Genomic DNA, 22,344 nt, shown 5'->3' with positions numbered 1-22,344 from the left:
AGGTCTGGCTTTTCGGTTGCCCTGGGAAAAGGCGACCCGTCCCCGGGATTCCTGGCGCCCCGAGGTCGGCGCTTGTTTGTCTTTCTTGCCAAGCGCAGATTCCCTCAGTTTTTTCTGCCGGTGAACTCACTTGCTTACTGCGCATGTCACAGAGCGCGGCGAGAGGCGGGGCCCAGCGAGGGCGGAATCCCGCGAGGGCCGCCGGGAAGAGGGAGGCGGGCGGCCATGGCGCTGGCAGGTACCGTGCGGGGCGGGGGAGGGGCGGGCGGGCGCGTCAATCCCGCTTGGCCACCTCCGTTTCCGCGCCCTTCGCTCTCGCCCCCTGGCAGCTGCCTGGGCCGGAGGAGGGAGACCCGCGAGGCCGCCTGCTAAGCCCCTTCCCAGGACGCGCGTCGGCCGCTGCTCGTGTGGACTTGCGCTCGCAGGCAGCGCTTTCCCACAACCCGCGGGACCGGGCGCACAGCCACCCCGTCCCGCTTCTCCTCCCCGAACCCGGCCACGTTTGCGAACAGGAAAAAGGGGCCTTTTTAGTTGCAGCTGGGTTTTTAAAAAAAGGGTTTGTTCGGTTTTGTAGGGAATGCAAAACACAGGTGGCAGTCTAAAACAAAGAAAAATAAGAGTCTTGACAGCCAGAGCTGTTTGACAGTAGAAGAGACTCTCCGGGAAGGTGTTGGCCTCGCCTTTCTTGGAGGTTTCTGAGCAGAGGTTGGCTGATCTAGTCGCGATTCCTGCATTGCAGGGGGTTGGACTAGAGGACCTCAGGGTCCCTTCCAACTCTACAATTAGTGAGAATAATAAAATCTTACCAAAACAGCATTGAAATGTCATGGCTCTTTCAGGCCTCAGTGCTTTTCCATTATGGAAACAGTTGTGTCTGTTGTTAAGCAACTGGGAGTGTCCGTTCACTGCACTAATATTATAACAATGTCAGAAGAGCCCTTTTGGCCCATCCAGTCCAGCATCCATTTCTCACCTATTGGAAGCCAGCAAGCACAGCCCATCCACTTATGAACCCCAATAACTGGCATTCAGAGGCCGGAGCATCGCACGAGGACCTGGGAGATCTGGGTTCAAATCCCCACGCAATCCTGTAGCTCACTGGGTGACCTGGGGCCGGTCACAGCCTCTTAACCTGCCTCACAGGGTCATTAACTGCAGTGTGTGTGTGTGTGTGAGCCATGTCCTTGGAGAAAAAGGTGGGGTGTAATGCAAGAAAAAATCGCTCTTCTGCTTACCTGCTTAACTTTCTTAAAGCCAGCCGGATGGGGATGTTTGTCACCAGGCACCCAGCGATCCCCACATGCTCGCAATTGGACCTGTGCCAGTTGGAAAATGCGCATAACTAATTTCTAACACTGGAGGCAGAGATAACCTGGATACAGTGATTCATGCTCTGGTAACTCCAGATTAGATTAGTGTAACATGGACTGCAGCTAGTATAGAATGCAGCAAGCGTATTGCCTGACTTGTCAAGCTGAGCACCAGTTCTGAAAAGGCTGCACTGTCTGCCTGTAAGCTACTGAATTCACCTCAGGGTTAGGACTAATTTAGAAGGACTCAAATGACTTAGGACGCAGTTACCTGAAGGAATGCTTTTCCTGCTGTCATTGTGCCCGTATGTTAAGATCTGCTGTGGATGGCTTTCTTGTCCATTGCTGAGTGAGGCATGTACCTTGAAACTCACAAAAGGACTTTGATGGGTTTGAAATTCCCTGTCTCTGGAAATCTACCTGGTGCCAACGCAGGCACTGCTGTATTTTTGTTGTTGGCATTCTCCTGTCTCAGGAGATAATGGAGGAGGAGTGTTCCTTGGGGAAAAGTCAAACTATTGGGGAGTTACAGAACCTGCTGTTAGTCCACTGACTTTAGTAGGAAAGAGAAGAACCTATAATTTATTTTTATGGTTTTTCCAGAATTGTTAATTTGAGTTTAGATGGGATGGGTACTGCGCAGGAATCACAGTTGATTGAAGGCGAGGTTTACAATGAAATAAAACTCTGGAGAGGTGGTATTTGGGTGTTTCTTCTAATGAAAAAATTGTTGAAACGTAGAACTCCCCCCTGCCCCACAGATGATGCAACAGAGTTTTGGAGGCAGATTGAAGATAGCCGAGTGGACTTGATATTTGAGCAAGTGCAGAAGGTACTTTGGTCTCTGAAGCAGAAGATCAAGGACAGAACTGCAACAGATGAAGGTTTGGAATCCTTTGTTATGATAATCAAACCTTGAATGGCTTAATTCATACTGCGTACAGAATAAACGGTGCAAGCTAAGATTTACCATGCATTTATTTGTATAGTTATCATTTTTAGAGACTGTATTTTTAATACAGATTTTTAAAAGTCGGTATTACTTTTATTTAAACAGAGTACTGCCAAGCTTTGGCATTTGTGAATCAAGTGGATATGACTAACCTCCTACCTCTGACAAATGGTACGAAAAGAGTTTCCATATTTTCTGTGTGTTGGTTTTTACTAAGCTAGAAAACATGAAATATTAGCTATCTCTTCAAAAACTATGGCAAACCCATTCTAATATGGCACTTCATGGGTTTGGGATTAGGATTATGTCCATGCCTATCTTTTGGCCTGCATGTTGGAGCTTCACATTGCTATGGGAGCCTAATTGTGTAGCCTGATTTGTTCAATTCTCTTTCGAGTATTAGGATTATGGATGTTTGGGCTCTGTTCCATTCAAGCGTAATGTCCAATGTGCAGAAGTCAGGCATGTGTATATGTTCCTGACCCCCCACTGAACACGATTACAGACATCTTTTAATCTGTCTGCGGTATATAACTAGGAGAATAATTTTAGAATTTCTCGTGAGAAGATTAGGAATGCTGAGAGTTGTGACATCCATGTCGGCCAATCTACAGCTGCAAGGCATCGGTGGTGGCACTGCCTTTCCTCTGGGCTTTGCATCCCAAAGGTTTAAAGCAGGAATGGGGAACCTATCCAGTCTGAGGGCCATGTTCTCTTCTAGGCAGCCTTCCAAGGGCCACATGCTACTGGTGGGTGGGGTCAGGTGAAAAGGTGGGCAGAGCAACTACCATACTTTTCCGTGTATAAGACTAGGTGTTTTTTTTACTAAAAAATAATGTTAAAGGGGGGTAGTCTTATACACGGGGGCAATCTGCCCCCATTTCCTTAATTTTGAATCCCCCCAAATATGGGGTGTCATACACTGAAAAATATGGTAATTTATATTTTACCTTTTTGCAGTAGACTAGTTTACACATCCAGACAGCAAGAGGCATTATCAGAGCTCAAGGACACATTCCAGTCAGGCCAAAGTGCAGCATGTGAAGCTGGGCCAGGAAGGGGGCTGCCTGGGGAGAGTTTTGAGGGCCACATTTGGCCCCTGGGCCTGAGGTTTCCCACCCCTGCTTTGAAGGTCACATGAATTCTGTTTAGGTGGGACATAATTGTTCCCCTTTTACTGGGTCAGACTCAGACTCCATCCAACTGAAGGCAGTTTGTGGTTTTCCAGAGTTTCTGGTGAAGGAGTTTCCAAGCCATCCTGCTTAATCTCCTCGTGCAATAACTAAACACTGCATTTATTCATTGTTCCTCACTTGGGCATAGTGTACAACAGGGTGGATAAAAATCAATGATTATTTTAATTTTTAAAAAAAGGATTTTTTAAAATTTAAATCAGATTTTTTAAATTTTTAATCAGATTTTTTAAATAAAATGCTTTTGGAGGAAAAATATTTCTAAAGATAGTTTTCTATTTAAGTTACATTATAGTCCAAAGGAAATAAGGATTTGTTTTAAGTTTTTCATGTGTGCTAAAATTCAGTCTAAGTTGGTGTTTTTTTTTAAAAAAAGTTTAACCACATCAGTTAACAAACATGGATACATATGCTATAATGTTACTGTTTTAGTTAAATAAATTGTTTAAATTGTTATTACGGAAATGATTATTTTTCTCCTTCCAATAAAGTACAGCAGAAAAGTTATTAAAACTCACAATAATTTCATAATATCTGTCTATGTATTTCTAATAGTATAATCAAATCAGTAATTTTTGATATAACTGTAAAAAATACTCTGAAAATTTATTATTCCAAAAATGAAACCTTCATCTGGTTGTAAATATTAAGATTATACCAGCAAGAATGAGTCTTTCTGTAAAAAAACGATTTAAATCAAGTCTTACTGACTAGTAATTTAAATCGTGATTTAAATGGATTTGATTTAAATCAAATCCACCCTGGTGTACAATCACCAACACATCAGTCACCAACCTTGCCTCTAGTTTGGCCTTAACCTTGAGCTCTTGAAGTGTTGGAAGAAATCTATAACATTTGGGTGGTATTCAACTAAGTTTTACTCAGAGCACACCCACTGAAATTAATTAACTTGGTCCTGTTCATTGATTTTAATGATTCTATTCTGAGCAAAACGTGGTTGAATGCCACTCACAGTGTTTGACATATTCTGTCTTTCCAAAGGACAAAGCCACCACCCCCTATTCTGTGCAAATACGTTGCAGTCCTGGGAGTGGCAAATTAATCCATTATGTTGATTTCTGTTTTGACAATAGTCACAGAGTTATTTTGCCTTAAAATCACCAGCTTTCTTGGGAGTCTGGGATGAGGTAGGATAAAATATACCCCATATGTCCTCAGATCCCCAAAGTTTCACAGTGATTTGAAGCATGAGGGTGGAATTGGCATAATACAGCCTGAGTGTCTACTCAGGCTGATGACAGCAGAAGATTCTTGTCATGTGCGAAATAATTCAATATTAAAACAATGCACAAAATGCTGTCTTAAGACCTTTGTTAATATATGCATAATTACAAATCATTATTGGTTTAAATAAAAGTCTGTACCTCATTTAATTGTGACTGTTCTTAATTGCAATCTAAAATGTATATTGCTAGAGTTTATATTTTACTTTTCAAAGTAAATAATGCTGTTACTGAAGAAGATATGCAGAAATTTGAGCCTGGTTTACATCCTTCTGCCTCAAGTGAAATTATAGAGAATCCTGGAGATGATTTTTCTTTGTGAGTAAACCATATTTTTGTTGCTTTTATTTCTTAGGAGTTTGTACTGTTACTCTAAAAATTAGGAACAACAAAACCATCTAGAACCCTACAGATAGGGATGCTTGAGGATTTTGTTCATTCCACATTTTGTTTTGTTTTTTAATAAATAAATAATTTTTATTCAATTTTTCCAAATATAAAATTTATACAATTCATACATATTTTTTAATATCCATTCTCTTTTTTGACTTCCCTCAACTTGACTGATACTCCTTCCCTTCTTAATTTCTTACACATTTCTAAAACCTTACTTCTATTATTTTTATAAATTACATCTTATTTTACTCATATTCTAACGTTTCTTGCTACAGAGCTTCATTAAGGCTTACAAGCGTTATTTGATTTTCACTTAGTTTGTGCATATACTCTGTAAACTTTTCCCAGTCTTCTATAAATCTCTGGTCTCATCGATTTCGGATCCTTCCCGTTAGTCTATCAAGTTCTGCATAGTCCATCATCTTCATTCTCCATTCTTCTAATGTAGGTAGCTCCTCTTGCTTCCATTTCTGAGCCATCAGTATTCTTGCTGCAGTTACTGCATATACAAATAGCTTCCTTTCTTTTTTGTTTATCTCATTCCCTGTGATACCAAGTAAAAACGCTTCTGGTTTCTTAACAAAAGTGTACTTAAACATTTTCTTCAATTCATTATATATCATTTCCCAAAAGCTTTTTACTTTCTTACACTCCCACCACATATGATGGAATGTACCCTCTTTTTCTTTACATTTCCAGCATTTGTTACAACCTTTATACATCTTTGCTAACTTCACTGGTGTTACATACCATCGATACATCATTTTCATCACATTTTCTTTTATTGTTGTACATGCAGTGAATCTTAAACCTTCTTTCCATAATTTCTCCCATTCCTCCATTTGTATATTATATCCAAAATCTTTGGCCCAGTCAATCATAACCGATTTTACCTCTTCATCCTTTGTATGCCATTCTAATAATATCTTATACATTTTAGCCAAAACTTTGAGGTCACTGTTTATTATTTCTCTCTGGAATTTTGACTCTTTGTCCTCAAAACCTCTTAGTTTTAGATCTTTTTTGAACAATTCATTGATTTGAAAATAATGCAGCCAATCATTAACATACTCCTTAACTACTTCAAACGACTTCAACCTCCATTTACCTTCTGTTTTTATTATTAAATTCTGATATGTTGCCCACCCCCCTTTCATATTGATTTTTTTCACACACAGCGCCTCTAATGGTGACAACCTGTTCATTCCACGTTTTGAGGTGGACAAAACCGTTGAAGCCACCTGAACCACTGTCCAGTCAGTAGAATAACAGCACTTCATAGAGTACAGACCAAAGTGCATGGAATATGGCCCAAAATTTCCATTTTAGGTCACATGCTTGTTTTTAAAATGCCCTTCATTGTGGTAATGGGGAGGAAGGAATGGATCGCTGATAGGGAAATGTAGTGAAGTAGTGATTCACCCATCCCTAGTCCAAGAGTGACTGGTTATGTAAGACCTGCATATAGACTTCCGTCGTCTCTACCGCAGTGCCTGTCCCTTTCTGCTCTGCCCATTCATTTCCCCAGGTGGCCTTCCCCTTCTGGGATCCTTCCTCTGCTTTCTCCCTAATTCTGCCCCGTTTTCTAAACCAGTCTTCCTGTCTAACCTCCCTTCAGGATCTGAGCAGCTCTGCTCAGGAGGAAAGGACCCAATCCTCATTCTTTAGGCTGAAGGTGACACAGAGGCCTCTAGGGATCCCTTTCTCCTCTCCTCCCCACACCCCTGACCAGAAAGTGAATTTGGCTCAGGTGGACAAAGTCAGAATCCAGTGCTTGGGGCATGCCCTTCTTCCTCCACCCCGGAGCTCCTTTAGACAGAGGTTTCTGGATACCAAATGAAAAACATTCATAACTGATGTCAGCAATTTGCCACACATGTTCTCCTCTGATTATTATTATTATTATTATTATTAAGATAGATGCAGAATGCAAATGCTCACTTTTGTGGCTTGAAACGAGTGAATTGAATCAACAATTGTATCTGAACAAACCTTAACTAACTTACTGATTGCCTGACATATTTTTCTTCCAACACTTGCATGTGTGCTTGTAAACAGAAGAATGAAGATAAAGGAGGCGATACATTCAAGGAGTAAAGGCGAACCTGCAGAAGTGTCTTCAAAATTCCCCTATGAGGATCATGTCTGCTCTAAAGAATGTCTTGCCAAAAGGCCATGGAATTCATACAAGGATGAAAACCCTCTTCATCTGCCAATGCTGTGTCGCTTCCAAAGATGGCATGCCAAACCAGATTATGTGTCAAAGTCACACAATGTTATATACAAAGCTCCCTGTGGAAGGAGTCTGAGAAATTTTCAAGATGTTCAGAATTATTTGTTTCAGACAGAGTGCACTTACTTATATTTAGATCACTTTTCTTTCAATACCTATGTACAGGTGTTTAGAAACAATCCTAGTTGCCAGCCCTTTGTGTTTGATTTTGATATCAGCAACGGGGCAGAGACAATACCAGTTTCTTTCTGTAATGACATAGACCACGACCGACTACCTTACTTTAAATATCGGAAGGTCTCTTGGCCCCATGGATACTTCTTGAACAATTTCTCCAGCATGTTTATTGACTCATGCAGTTGCACAGATGGCTGCACAGACAGGTATGTATTCTAAACTTACTGCTCAGCACTGCAAATACCCTTGGACATATTTACATGTATATTGAGGCAGAGTGGTGTGCAGCATTTAATCTACAGATTTGCAAAGAGTTAGCAGCTTTAAACTGCATTGCCAAAGGTGAGGACTTACCTGATTTTTACAAATAATCAGAGTTCAGGCATGGACACTGTATTCTATTCTTACGCTTTTCATAAAAAGGGCCTAGACCAGTGCAGTCCTGGGTTTAATTTAAAGAGTGGGTGTCGGGGGCTGGACTGAGGAGGAATGGTGGGAGCCCCCCCCCCCCTTCTCCTGAACTTTCCCAAGAACAGGAGGACAGTATAGATTTAGAACAGTGGTTTGCAGAAGGCTGCAGAGGAGAAAATCTGGGGAATATTGGGAGAGGAACAGCAGGAAGAAGCACTGGGGGAGAGACAGCTGACAGACTCAGTGTCCTTGGAAAGCATTCCTGATCTCTGCTCTCCCAGGACCAGGCAGGCATTGAGAGTAGTAGAACAGAAACCTCAGAGGCAGAAAGCTCAGATCAGCCGGTGCAGCGATGACATAGAATAGAAGAGACGGAGGGGATTGGACTTTACTCGGAGCAATGCCATTATTTAATAGAGACTGCATTCCTTCGTGTCTCTCTCTCTCTGAATACTGAATAAATTATGTGGTAAGAACTCTTCTCGTTTATCTGCTTTTTGGTTGCCACTGGGGGAGGAATTGGATACCTTGAAGCCTGACAGTGGGGTACACTAATGTACTTTTCAAAACTGTTTACTAATAAGTCTTTTTAAACATGCAGAGAACATAAAAAGCTTTAAATAAGCAGCTCTGTTAAATGGAAAGGATCATAATATTTAACTTGCTGGCTAAGCTGTCTTTCTTGAGACAGCTATTGGCTTGCTGTGCTACTATCAGCTCCTTTGAAAATTTAATGATTAAACACATGTCCAGAGAGTAAATGGGCTATATTGCTTTACTTCATATCCTTATTTGCACTAGATCTACTGTGTGCTTTCTAGGAAAAAATGTGCATGTCTGCTTCTAACGGAAAGAAACTGCCATGAAGCTTCTGTGTCTTCAGGAAAAGAAGCATCTAAGGGATATAATTATAAAAGACTCGATGGACCTGTGCCCAGCGGGTATGCAACCCCAACTTTATTTTTACCTGAAGGCCAGACATGGTGGTTCCATTGTGTCCTTAATTCAAGCTGTCTTGTTTTGGTCATGTAGAGAATGGGAACCCATTGCTTTGCTGTTCTATTTTAAGTGGCAGCTTTCAGCTTAACAGAAGAAAAGTGTAGCATTGAACTTGCCCCAGAAAAAAACAACTAAAAAAAAAAGGTATCCTGGATCCTAGTAGACAAGATTGGGCAACAAATATGATGGAAATTGTGGTTCTCATGTACTAGCAGTTCCTTTATTTATATTATAAGTTTATCGCAAGATACATTGGCCTGGCACCATCAGTATCAACGTTTAGATGCCGAGCAAGTACTTTCCTGCATTTGACTCTTAATTGGGGTCAGATAGGGTCAGATACTCTAACCTACATTGATGTTCAGCTTTTAGTAAGCTGGGATAAAAGTTTTTATGTTATTGCAAGATGATTACTTTAAGTTAATAATATTGCTTTATCTTTTTGAAGTACTTGAAATGTGTTATGTATGCTTTAATAATAACTAGTGTATACATATAATAATAATGATGATAATGATGGAGTGATAGCACAGTCAGTGGAGCATGAGAATATTAATCTCATCTCCACATTGGGTGAAAGATTCTACTTTGCAGGGGTTTGGACTGGATGACCCTTGTGGTCCCTTCTAACTCTACAATTCAGAGAATGTTAAGTGGCCGAGGTTTTGAGATCTCCAGGGGAGTCCCTATTGGCACATTTGCTTACCTGTAAGGTTCATAAGACAGTGTTGCATGAGATGGCCTTTTCTTTAATGGCCCTCAGGTTGTGGAGTGCTCTCCTGTCTAAGGTGTGTCTGGCCACATAATTATGGACATTTTGACATCTGGTCAATACAAGCTTTTCTGAAGTTTACAGTTTGTTTGTGTTGAGCTGTATGGGATGACATGCTAAAAGGTGAGCTAAATAAATAGAAACATACTCTAACAACCAAAAATATGGGCGTTATGCCCTGATAAAAATGGTTCCTCCCACCTGACCCAACACTCTGGAGCAGATTTCGAGGGTGCCCAGCAGGCTGCAGGTTAAGGAGGGAGAAATTCCTTTGTGCAGGTGGACATTTGCTGTGCAAGTTGGAACTGCAGTGTTTGATACAAGCCCCTAACTATAAATACTGAATGTGTGGGCTATACATTTTCAGAATGCATCATCACACTGTACTGTTGGTACTTCCATGTTAGGATCCTTTTATTGTATATTGCTACTCTTCTTGCTTTCTCATTTCCTTGCGCTAATTAAGTCTAATTCAGCCTCATACTATTCATACATTTGCTGTTTCCTATAGCAATGTGGATCTCTTGCAGTGAGGCTTGGATTTTATTCTGTAGGTATTCCAAATATTGTAGGTGCTAGCAGTTATGCTAGCAGTGCATATTGCTGCTTCAGTTTCCTCATCAAAACATGCAGCAGCTCCTGAGAAAGTGCTGGAGCTCCAAGAAGATCCTCTTGTCCTGAACGTTGTTCACTCGGCTGCTCTCCCCACCCTCTGAAATATTGAACCTGTAATGCTGCTGTTTTCTTTTTGTGGCAGAATTTATGAATGCAGTGTGTTATGCAGCTGTGACAAGATTATGTGCCAGAACAGATTAGTGCAGCATGGTCTTCAGGTTCGGCTGCAGGTCTTCAAAACTGAAAAGAAGGGCTGGGGAGTCCGTTGCCTTGATGACATTGACAAAGGAACTTTTGTTTGTACATACTCAGGTAATTTAATGTAGTCCAGGAAGGGATGGAAATTCATATTTTTTATTTTTTTGTTGCTTTTTCACAAATAGATATACATATGCAAATATCTTCTTCCATTTCTTTTAGTTATATAAACTATATTCTTACTTATATTCATTGCATTGTCCTTTTCAACATACTAAAACAGTCACCAAAATACAAATCCCACCCAAAAGTCAACTTGAGGGGGGGGAACCATCCTTCAAATGGTTCCAAAGTAAAACCTGCGTATCTTGGTAGAAAATTCACGGTTAACATTAGACACTTGTGAGGCAGTAACTGGAATATTGAGTGTTCAAACCTACATACATATGTACAGTAAACATGGCAGAACCCATCCCTCTCTCGTCTTGGGGGAGCCATCCAAACTGGTGGGCATCCCTACCTCTTGTGGGAACTAACTCTATAGTTTTAACTATGTGCTGGCCGTCTTCCAAATACCAGGTCCAACGAGAGGACTGGAGATGCACAAAGTCTTCTCAGTCTGCATAATGGCCCAGCACCCCTGGCATTCACAGGAAGAGAGAAGACAGATGGGTGTCTTGCCCACACTTGAATAGATCATGCCCCAACTCCTGCTTAGTTTTTTTAAAAAGAAGTCCAAATCCAAAATACCCATTGTAAGAAGCATGTAAGCCTGGTGTTGCCTGCAGCCAGCATGGATCCCTCCATATATGGAGAAATCAATTTGATTCATTTAAATAACCCCAATCATCCTTACCATAGAATGTAAACCACACTGAAATTATTTAAAGCTGCTATATAGAGAGCTTGTTTGGGGCTTATTGCTATTCTGGAACCTGAGCATTTTATACTTGCATAACAGGAATGGGATGAGAATTATGGAGAGAAGGGGGAGAAGTGTTTTTCTTTCCTTATTCCTGAAGCATTGCTAGATAACGCAGGGAGGGATGTCTTGGCCCCTCCAGCCCTAATCTTCCCCCAGGGTGCTTAGGATAAGCTGTTAGGGACTTTGGCAGGCCACTCCCTCCCCACCCCCATTTCCTCTCCATTCCCCCCCACCCTCACTTATCAACTGACACTGTAGTGTTTTGTACATCGTGGAAGCTCAGGATTCAAAGTTCAATGTGCCTAACAAGTTCCCAGGCTATGCAGAAAACACCGTCTTGTTTTTGAATGGCCCAGTTTCACTTCCAAACCCATGAGAACCCAAGTACTCAAGGGAAGCCATGCTGACCTCTAGAATACTCTACTCCACCGGCAGCCTGGTTTCCTCCACCCATTTTTCACATTCTGTGACTGCTGAGCATCCTCAGTCTTCATTGGAGTTTCGCCTTAAACACTGTGTTGTGCTGACCTTGAGGTTCCCCTGAACATACTGATATTTTTCTCTTGTTTCTCAGTGGCCCCATTTAGACTCAGTTATGTTGGAACTAATCACCTGAGTTCACTTTTAGAGTCAGTAATGTTAGGATTAAAACTTACATTTGGATAATTTTGAATGCATTCATTGCTTCTGCAAACACCCATCTGTTTCACTGCAAATACTAGAATATATCCTTTTTTTCTTTAGGCAAACTGATGAGCAAAGATGAATCCAGGCAACCTAAAGATAAAGGTCGTGAGGTTAAAGAGGATGATACAGAGAATGGTGACAGAAGCCACACTTTATTTAAAAAAAGGATAAAACTGGATATGTTCTGTTCTGATTCAGAGACTGAAGTTATCCAAACCACTAGGAAGCAAAAATCTTTGCCCGTAAAAGGTGAAGATCAGCTAAGTGTGTAAGTTCAAGTAACAGTTTTGGGAGTCACTGTGAGTGCTATCCAAGATGTCCATGGCCAGTAAACTCCATCAAAGAAAAGCTCAGCAGCACAGGCCATTCTTTATGTTTGGAGCAAGTGAATATCTCAGGCATTCTTTCCCCCAGGCTTCCCTTCCTTTTTTCTGATCATCCTTCTCCCTCACTTGGGAAGGACGGACTGGCCTTATCAGTTGCTGACATTGACCCTGGCCTTGTCCAGCTAGTGCAGTGGTCAACCATTTATATTTTGTGTTGTTCCTTCCCAATACCACTGGCACAAAAAATGTTAATAACAATCGTAGTGGCAGCATGGTAATGTCTTTTGTTGGACCAGTTCTGGAAACCTTTCAAGCTAGAAATAACATTTCACATATCTAATGAAATAGTAGAGAACAGCTTGTCAGCTTTAGTTCAGCATTTCTTCCAGTATGATTGCATCTTCAGAACTAAAAGCCACAAAGGATTTTGAACACTTGGTCCTAATTCCCTGACTCCCTCGTTTATCTGAGGTTCAAAAAGTTAAATTTATGTACACTTAAAAAAACCAAAAACCCTTAATAGTGACAAGTGGGTTAACCTTTAGCCTGCTTTAAAACTCTGTGATAGGAAATTGTCTTCAGAGTATAAATGTTCTAATATGCTACTAAATGCTAATGTTTCTGCCTTGCAAAACTTCCATATAATGTTTGGTAAGAAATTTGCTTTGTCCTTTTGAAATTGTAAAATTTATAGGAAGAATATTTTATAATTCATTGTGCAAGTTGCATAAAGTCCTTTATCCATTTCTCTTTAGAATTCAGAGTTGTCAAAGCTACAGCTGTAACAGTACTCAGACTTACGAAGCTGTCACAAGACCGAAAACTCGAACACATCAGCGGCAACTAGTAAAAATTCTACTTTTTTTTTGTCTTCAAGGAGTTCCACCTGCTTTCTCTGTCTATTCTTTTTTCAGCTATCAAAATGATTTGTGGTACAACAAAATCTGTTACTAGCTTGCTACTTCCTTCTCTTTTCCACCATGTAAAATGTGTATTTCTACACCTCAGTGAGATTGTACCCTTGTTTTGTGAGAAGTGAGGGGATGACCTGCCCACTCCTATTATAGGGTGCAGGTAGCCAAGTCTGTGTCGTCCTACAGCTGCTGCTTCTACTCCTCAAGTCACCATAGGCGAAGTGATAAAGAGTGTGGATAAAAGCTTTCTTGTTCAGTCTGCCCATTGAAAAGGGGAGTGCAGCGGGCAGAAAATACTATTCTAAAATTTCTATGGACCATGGGAAAGTTGCTACAGTAGACAGTGAATTGTATCCAGCTATGTCAAAGAGTAGACCCTTTGAAATTTACAGTCTACTCTGAGGATGTCTTAGCAAATCTTAGTTGATTACATCACGGTGGCAAAAGAATATTCACAGAATGTTTACCTCTTGCAAGGGGGAGTGGGGAAAGTGATTTCTGTCACATACTTTCCGCACATTGGAGCGTAAATAAAATACCTTTTATTTCCAGACCCTATTTTCAGGTAATCCTGCACTACAATGTGCAAGGCATTGGGCTCTGGAAAGTGGCCATTTAATTCCTCACCATGTCAAGGTAACCTGTTAAAAAAAGAAGTGTAGGCTTTGAGCGAAGAGCAAACGATTGATTATGAACTTTTCTTCTGAGGGAATTGCTGATGCCAGTTCAGATGATGATGGAAGTTCTGTGTGCCAGAAATCACCAAGAAGTAAACTAACTGCTGCAGCCAAGAAAGGAGATGAAAGTAAGTTACTCTAGGTAGGGTCTGACCAAGGCAGAATGCAGTGGCACTTTGACTTCCCTTGATCTGGACCCTGTACTTCTGTTGATGCAGCCTGGAATAGCATTAGCTTTTATTGCTACTGCATCATACTGTTGACTCATGTTAAGCATGTGGTCTACTAAAACCTTTAGATTTTTTCACATATTTCCTATATTTGTGCAGCTGGTTATTCCTGCGTAAGCGTAGAACTTTATATTTGTCCCTATGCCTTCTACATTTGTCCCTATTGAAAATCATTTTGTTCATTTTGGCCTAGTTCTCCAATCTGTTGAGGTAATTTTGAATCCTAATTCTATCTTCTGAGGTATTTGCTACCTCTCCTAATTTTGTGTCATCTGCAAATTTGATGAGTATCCCCTCAGTTCTTTCATCAAAGTTATTTAAAAAGATGTTGAACAGCACCAGGCCTAGGACAGAACCCTGAGGTACCCCAATTGTCAGTTTTTTCCAGGATGGTGAGGAATCATTGGGTTAGGCCAGTCAACATCCGAACAGCAACGTGTCATTGTACACTGGAGACTTTTAATAACAGCATGAATGTTTGATATTGAAACTGTTGGACAAGTTTAACTTGATGTTCGCTAATTATACGCTATCCTGAAATGTGTGTTGACAGAATCAAGTCTACAAGAAGAGCTTGGTGAAATGGTGAGCATCGTACAGTCCGAAGGTAGTGTAGACTGCGTTAAAGAGAATCCTCTTTTCAACACCACTTTGAACAGTAAGCCAGCTGTGCAAGATGACAGAGAGATGGGGGAAAAAAGCAAGGACCTATTCTGGACTCAAGATATACACAAGAAAAGTTTCAAGAGAGGGAGAAGAGAGTCTGCTCATAAAAAGCAAGCAACGGAAGATAGCAAAGCATTCCTAAAGAATAAGGAGAGCCCATGTTTGCTGGATGCAACCAAGGAAGGCAATGTGGGCAGATTTCTTAATGTAAGTAACATTAAGTGTCTGGTTTCAAAGCCGGCTATTGTGTTGCAGAAATCTATTCTGAATATGAACCACCTCCCTCCCTTGTAAACAGTGCACATCTGGTCCCCAGGCCCCATTTTTGCTTTTGGCATTACTGGCTGCACCATGCCAGTATCTTTTATGGCCTTGGCTTACTGTTTCCCTACAAGGGAGGGAAATTTGTGGCCCTCCAGATGTTGTTGGACTGCAGTTCTCATCAGCCCCCGCCAGCAAGACCAGTGGTCAGTGATGATGGGAACTGTAGTCCAGCAAAATGTGGAAGGATAAAAGTTCCCCACCCTTCCCTACATTAACAGCTGAGATCCTCGGTCAGCACCATTGTCAGCTTTCCAGTTTGCCTGTGCGTCAACAGGCACATGTCCGATCTCATGCCTGGCATTCTGCCTGCAGTTCACAGAGGTCCTCCTTCATACTGTGTGTGGCTGGGTGTTTCACCCTCAAGGCTTAGCTTGCAAGATAGTATGAAATGCCTGTTTCGCTCAGACATAGGAGGCTTGCTGCATTCAGGTTAACTGGGATTCTTTGCTGTGCATGTCTGCAGCTGCTATTCCAACCCTGTCCTGTGCTGGCAGCCCCCTCCATGGAGGCAGTGGTTTGGTCCCTGAGCAATGTTCTTCCCTTTTACTGCCTAGCATCCCAGAGAGAGTGATCCTTTTGCTTTAGCAGTTTGGCATTGTGAAGGGTGCCAGTGTGTCTCCCCTATTTTCAAGCACCCACACTGCTGTTGTAGCAGGATTGCCCTTGGCTGTCAGATCAAGATTCTTCAGGAACACGGGCAATAAAGCAATGCATAGTCATCTCAAATGTCACAAAATCTTACTCGTTTAAAAGTAGATCCCTGCTCTGCCTCCTGTACTGTTGATGCTAAGTATCTGTTTTGGGATCAAAGGGAAGATCTTGCTGTAAAACAAGAGCACTTTAGAGATTTTTTTTCTAAACTAACATTTGCACAAGAAAGTATATTAATAGCAGAACCTGTCATTTTAATTTTTATTGGTTTGTTCTGTTTACAGCACAGCTGCTCCCCTAATCTCTTTGTACAGAGTGTATTTGTAGAGACCCACAACAGAAATTTCCAGTGGGTGGCATTCTTCACAAACAGGTTTGATGTATTTTATTGCTTTCATCTTCATCCCGCTGAAAGAGCAAAAAAATGTTTCCAGCTTGGGGGGGGGGGGGGAGAGTACAAAACCTAGAACCTGTGCTTTGACGTTGATCTTTACAGCCTAGGTTTCAGCACACACTTTGCTGCCATCCAACCAATACTTTATTTTGCTAGAAAAATACTGTGGCAGGAGTTCTTTTTATAAAGACAAAATGTGTGTCTGTGTGAGATTGTCAGTTGCTGCTTAAGCTATAATGGCACATCTCTGCATGCACCACTATGACAGAAGTGGATGCTTAACTTACATGACTTCAAGGGGCAAGGAACAGCTCAGTACACTAAACTGATTAATGATTTGTTTCCTTTATCCTGGTTAAGGAAACAAGCCATAATAAAGCCGTAATTGGATTTGCACAAGCCTTGTGTACCTGTAGAAATGGAAAAAGAAACCAAGAAACTGCAATTAATTATAGTTTTTCACTGCATGCAAATCAGGCACTATGGTTTAGCTCACAAAGAAGCCAGAATTCAGATATGAACAAACGATCGTAATGGGAAGCTATGGTTAATTGCAGCTTCTTGGTTTGTTTCCCTGCTTAAAGGGGCTGCAAGTACATAACTAAAAATTCTCCCTCCTCAATTACCTGCTGTCTCTTCAGTTGCATGTTGGGAATGTTGGCTTGCTGATAACTATAATTGTTTTGCGTAGCCAATGTTGAAATTATAATCTCCAGTTGCCCAACCCTGCAAAATGAATTGTAGTTTTCACTTGACAGATCTGCAAACTGAGGCTAAAAGATAATGTCCGTACAATTCATGATTTGGCTTTCAGCTCAGGACACAAGAATTTACTGACTTTGTTTTTTAGTTGAAAGACACTTCACTAGACAGTTTCGTGACCATCTTCTTTAGTTTATTATTCACTGTCTTCTGTTTTGTGTTGCTGAAAGTTCCCAATTTGAAATTTGGTAGGGTTTGCTCAGCCCCCAAATCTGGAAGATCCCACATGATAAGTTTGCCATCTCTTGGTCATGCTGAGCCAAGACTCAGTTGGAAGGTACTTCAAAAGAAAAGGCCCCAATTCCTTTAGGTGTCACTATTCCTCGTTTGGTAATCCAGACCTTTCTTTCCCCCTGCTGTTGCTGTGAGGAGAGCGGCGGCGGGGGGGGGGGGTGAGAACTCGTCTCCATCACCTCACTTACGGCAGGCTCACAGCAACAGAGAAAGAGGGCACATAGATTTAATCGTCTCCCATTTTGGTCAGGCTGTTTTATGCATAGAAAAGGTTGTCACAGTGGGCTGGTTTTAGGAAAGGAGAGGAGGCATCATGCCACCAGGTCCCCATTTGTATGGGACCCTCATGGCAAAAGACCTCTGCATGATATCAACTTTTTACCTCCCCAAATGGCATGCATTTTTCTCACGAGGTAAAAGTGACTGATCTTATGTAGAGTGCCTTTCCCTCATCACAAAATAATCCCATTGCAATAGGTGAGTGTGAAGTTGTGCTTGTGGGTAGTTTTACACCCTGTTTTAGCTGTTGAGCATAAAAAATCCAGCTGCCTTTGGTTGCTGTTCTATTCACTGTGTGATATGTTTGCATCCTAGGCATGTAAAGGCTGGAACAGAACTCACATGGGATTATGGCTATGAAGCTGGAAGCATGCCTGAAACAGAGACTACTTGTCAGTGTGGTGCTCATAAGTGCAGGAAAAAAATATTATAGAGTTTTTTAGTCTTGTTAGTTGAGGTATTTTCAACGTTTTCCAGACCCAATACCCACCTTGAACCCAAACATATTTTGGGACATACAGTGGTACCTCGGGTTACATACGCTTCAGGTTACAGACTCCGCTAACCCAGAAATATTACCTCGGGTTAAGAACTTTGCTTCAGGATGAGAACAGAAATCATGCTCTGGCGGCGCAGTGGCAGCGGGAGGCCCCATTAGCTAAAGTGGTGCTTCAGGTTAAGCAGAGTTTCAGGTTAAGAACGGACCTCCAGAACAAATTAAGTACTTAACCCGAGGTACCACTGTAATTTCTTTTACCATTTATTTGCACAGTGGTAGTGCTTCTGTTGCAATCCACCTTGGATCAGGCTGTGACTCACTAGAGGGTCCCGACCCACTAGTTGAAGACTAGTGCATTAGCATAACAATTAGCATTTAAGGTACAGAAGGTATTGTGTTACTGTAGGCCAGTTCACATGAACATGTTTATCAGGTGATAATTGCAGTTGTCTCTTGATAGCTGTTTGACAGTTGAACAGGCTCTGGGACAGTGGGCTCCCCCTTCACTTTTTAAGCAGAGGTTGGGTGGCTGTCATGGATGCTTTAGTTGAGATTCCTCCATTGCACGGGGTTGGGCCCTTCCAACTGCACTTGTATGATTCTATGGAGCTTTAGCATGCTAGCACAAACAGAGGCATAAGAAGCATGCTGCTTGACAACCACTGACACAACGGTTCATGGGAACTGGCCCGAAACCTCTCTCAGAAAAAGAAATCTGCCTTAATAAAAACAGATTTTGAAGGAGTTGGTCTAATGGGACTTTCATAGAATGAGATAGTTGTATATAAATACCTTCCTCCTCTTCACTATCAAACTTAGCTTCAAGTACCTGGTTATTTGTGAGATACTTTCATAACAAGGTTGGGACTCTTTTCGGCTCAATGGATCAGATCAGCTTTGGCCTCACAGGTAGGCAGGATCTAGATACCTATGCACTTAAGATGTACCTGCTTCTGTGATCAAGCCACTATTCTGTTAAAAACTCATTTTTGCTATTTGCTCTCTGGAGGTATCATTTGAATCAGATTTTACCACCACACTTAAGACTTCTAAGGATGTATCTGCTTTGTTTTCATCTAAAGACAACAACATACATACATACATACATACATACAGGTGAACACCAGGTCTAAGGCATGTCTGCAACTGAGTTGGGCCAGGCTTATTCAAGGACAGCCCCATGGAGGATATGCTTTCCATGAAGTCCCGAGCAGCCCCTTGTAAGATTGTGTCAGCATGGATGTTGAAATCCCCTAGGACAACCAAACTAGGTGTCTCCAGGAGAACATCTGCCACAACCTGAAGCAGCTCAGGCAGGGAATCCTTGGTGCAGTGGGGAGGAATCCTGTACTGCCCCTATTGTCCAACTTCCAGAACACGCACTCAGAAAACTGGATCTTCCCAATAGGACGTCTGGTGCAAACTAATGACTTCCTAAAAACCACTGCAACACCTCCCTCCCCACCCATAAGACCTAGGTTGCTGTGCGTAAGAGAAACCTGGTGGACAAGCAGCGGCAAGAACCGGCCCATCTGCTTCATCCAACCAAGTCTCTCTTACACATGCCAGGTCAAGTCCTCCATCCACGATCAAGTCATGGATGACAGCCGTCATGTGAGTCATTGACCTGGCATTGCACAACAGCTCCTTAAGGTCGTGTGGGTCTCCCTTGTTGATTCCAGTATCCTTCTAGTCAGGATCAGACCCGGAGGCAGAGATAGCCTTCAAACAACGACTCAACCTGCCTCCTCGGGAATGACGTGGTCTGGTCTTAGCGTAACTCCTCCTCCTGCCTCTGATCACTGAGATTGGGTGTCCCAGTGCATTTGCCCCTGTTGGCTGGGGCCCACTCCCAGGCAGCATTGACCATCTCCCCTTAAGAACAATTTATAAACAATACAATAACCAAAAAAACCATGGGGGGGGGGATAAAATTATACCTAAACTAAACCGGAGCTGGATCCTCTTCAAAAGGAGGATTCTGGTTTTTCCAATTGCAAACTTCCGCGCTTGTAAACGGCGCATGTTGCATAGTAAAAGTGTGTGTAGGCTGCCCTTGGCGTTAAGCAGCTCCAAGGGGTCATACACCCGGCGGAGCGGGGCCACCAGATTGGACCAGGCAGGGGTATGGGGCCTTTGGGTTTTTTACCCCGAAAACAAATACCCTTTTGTACTACCTTTTTGTCCACTTCACCTCCTTTTCTAAGTCCTTCTAAATTCTTCAATCCCAGCAACATTTTCCTCCTCGCTTTCCTCCTCATCCTCATCCTCTCTCTCTCTCTCTTCTTTGAAGTACGTTAACAAGGTAACACAGGTGATAATTGCAGAAGATTGCAGGTGATACTCTGGCATCTAAAATCATTCACACAAACAGAAAAAACATGTACCGGATGCTGGCTTTGCTCAAGGTTAAATGTGATTATAGCATGTTGTTGTTTAGTCGTGTCCAAGTCTTCGTGACCCCATGGACAAAAGCACGCCAGGCACTTCTGTCTTCCACTGCCTCCCGCAGTTTGGTCAAATATTATAGCGTATACACACACAAATTGCAGGCAGAGATTAAATCACAAAAGAATGAGATCCTCTCGGAAGGTAGTATACTACTGTGATTATCCTACCTTTGCCTCTAAGATATGCTTGTTTTAAATTCTTTCTGCAGAATATTCACTGCGAAAGGGAGTTTTGTTGGGCTGCACTTGAAAGTTGATTGACTTTTTTTCTGACAGTTTCCCCCTATTATTTATCTGCAAGTAATTTTAATCTTGATATACATATTCACGTACTTAATTGACTTAGGCCAGTGGTTCAGCTAAAATTAGGGCACTACAGTAGGTTAAGTGCTACCTCCTGTATGGCTGAATTTTCTTATAAGAAAACATCTGATAACAGTTTGAAAGGGTATTCCTATTAAACAGGAGGAATAAGCAACGAATGCTGACTTTCAGATAAGTGACATCAGAACTCAAAGAAACAGCAAAGAAAGAGCACACACTGTATTCAGAATGTTTAAGAACCCACAGTAGACACTGACTTGATGACCATGCTGAGTAAGTATAAACTCATTTCTGCATCTGAATGGCATACAGAAGGAGACAGAGTGAAACTCAACTTCTAACACCAACTTTTTGCATATCTATTAATTAGATTAATTAATCTTAATTAAGATTCCCGCCCAACGCACCAAGAAATGTAGCCTTATTAGACTTTACCGATTGGTAGGGTGAGTGTTGCTCCCAGTACAGGGAGGAAGGAGTCAAATGACACTGAGGTTTGGTTCGGAGAAAGAGTTTATTCTGCTCTCCAGATAGCAGAAGGCATATATATATCTCTTGAAGTGTCTCAGTTGGAGTTGGAGAAAAGGACTCATAGCTGCTCACCTGGGAACAAAGGCTTCACCCAGAAGTATCCCCAAAGCATAATCCTGCTCCTTAAAGGATCCTGTCAAGAGAAGAAAATAGGCATTTTTGCAAATAATGTGTCCTTAGACATTTGTTCATTGTCATTCACTTTCCCTACTTGGGAACCAGACATTGGTTGGCTCATCCGGCTCTGATGAAAAGGCTAGAGCTGAATGGTATCAGCATGGGGATGGCACTCCAGTCCACAATACCAGACACCCTCAGAGACACATTGAACTTTGAAGGACAACTTCTATGGGGTGAGGCAACAATCCCGTCTTCTGGAACCTGACAGAAGAATTCCAGGGCTTGCAGAATGAATGGCCACCAAGAAACCAAAGAAATGAAGGTGGCTTTGCTCCTGTCCCTCCTCAAAATCGACCACCTAGTATATATAGGCACCCTTATTTGTTCAAACAAATCCCAGAGAATATGTGACGGGGAATTTGTTAGGGGTCTGTTGGCCAGGGCCCTCCAAGGAATGCCAAGCAGGCAGTGAAGTCAGGCCTTAATACTAGTGTATGCTGGAAAGTCAGCAGAGAACTGATGTCAACAGTACTCTTGCACATTTCTGTGCTCCATGTGTGTCTGCTATTAGCCAATTCTATGGTTACTCTGTAGGAGTTGCAACCCACTGGCAAATCTAAGCCAATTGGGAATTTACGCAAAGCGCATGTGCTGGGGGTTTTCCAACTCCATTCTTCCCAACTTCTGCCTAAGTGCAGCCGCCTGCAATGTTGACTCCTTGACGCTCCTACTAACCTGGGAATCGCCCTTCTCGGCTGCTGCTCCCATTCTTCTAGGCGCCCCCGCCGGTGCTCGCGGCTCGAGGGCCCGCCTGCGGGCGGCTGAAACGGCGACGCAGCGACCTCTGGCGG

General features: G+C 42.2%; 1 protein-coding gene and 1 long non-coding RNA gene across 9 annotated transcripts; one reads left to right on the top strand and one right to left on the bottom strand.

The window, feature by feature from the left end:
* The first annotated feature begins 161 nt into the window (after positions 1-161).
* On the top strand, positions 162-18,812 carry SETDB2 (SET domain bifurcated histone lysine methyltransferase 2). 8 transcript variants are annotated; one of them, XM_083435575.1, is made up of 13 exons: positions 162-238; positions 2,072-2,194; positions 2,368-2,433; positions 4,915-5,017; positions 7,157-7,711; positions 8,738-8,857; positions 10,445-10,614; positions 12,170-12,380; positions 13,194-13,284; positions 14,061-14,157; positions 14,813-15,132; positions 16,185-16,273; positions 17,885-18,812. In XM_083435575.1, the coding sequence occupies exons 1-13, from the start codon at positions 226-228 to the stop codon at positions 18,000-18,002; spliced, it is 2,076 nt and encodes a 691-aa protein (XP_083291701.1). In that variant the 5' UTR covers positions 162-225; the 3' UTR covers positions 18,003-18,812. The 8 variants fall into 8 exon arrangements, with proteins under 8 accessions (XP_083291701.1, XP_083291700.1, XP_083291703.1 ...); XM_083435574.1 differs by having other exon boundaries at positions 7,154-7,711; XM_083435580.1 differs by lacking the exon at positions 162-238 and adding an exon at positions 989-1,396 and having other exon boundaries at positions 7,154-7,711.
* A 594-nt stretch (positions 18,813-19,406) lies between these two features.
* Positions 19,407-22,303, bottom strand: LOC310675330. Its single transcript, XR_014510056.1, has 2 exons — positions 22,229-22,303; positions 19,407-21,506 (listed from the first exon to the last, which is right to left on the bottom strand). It is a non-coding gene; the product is annotated as an uncharacterized lncRNA (long non-coding RNA).
* Between the last annotated feature and the right edge of the window lie 41 nt (positions 22,304-22,344).

This window comes from Podarcis tiliguerta, assembly GCF_965153285.1.
Source record: "Podarcis tiliguerta genome assembly, chromosome: 3".
Lineage (NCBI taxonomy): Eukaryota > Metazoa > Chordata > Lepidosauria > Squamata > Lacertidae > Podarcis > Podarcis tiliguerta.
This window is presented reverse-complemented; position numbering and strand designations above follow the sequence as displayed.

Excerpts from the sequence above, each read along its gene's own strand:
- SETDB2 (XM_083435574.1), top strand. Across the intron at positions 10,615-12,169 it reads TTTTGTTTGTACATACTCAG|GCAAACTGATGAGCAAAGAT; the intron begins GTAATTTAATGT and ends TTTTTTCTTTAG. Across the intron at positions 14,158-14,812 it reads AGCCAAGAAAGGAGATGAAA|AATCAAGTCTACAAGAAGAG; the intron begins GTAAGTTACTCT and ends GTGTGTTGACAG.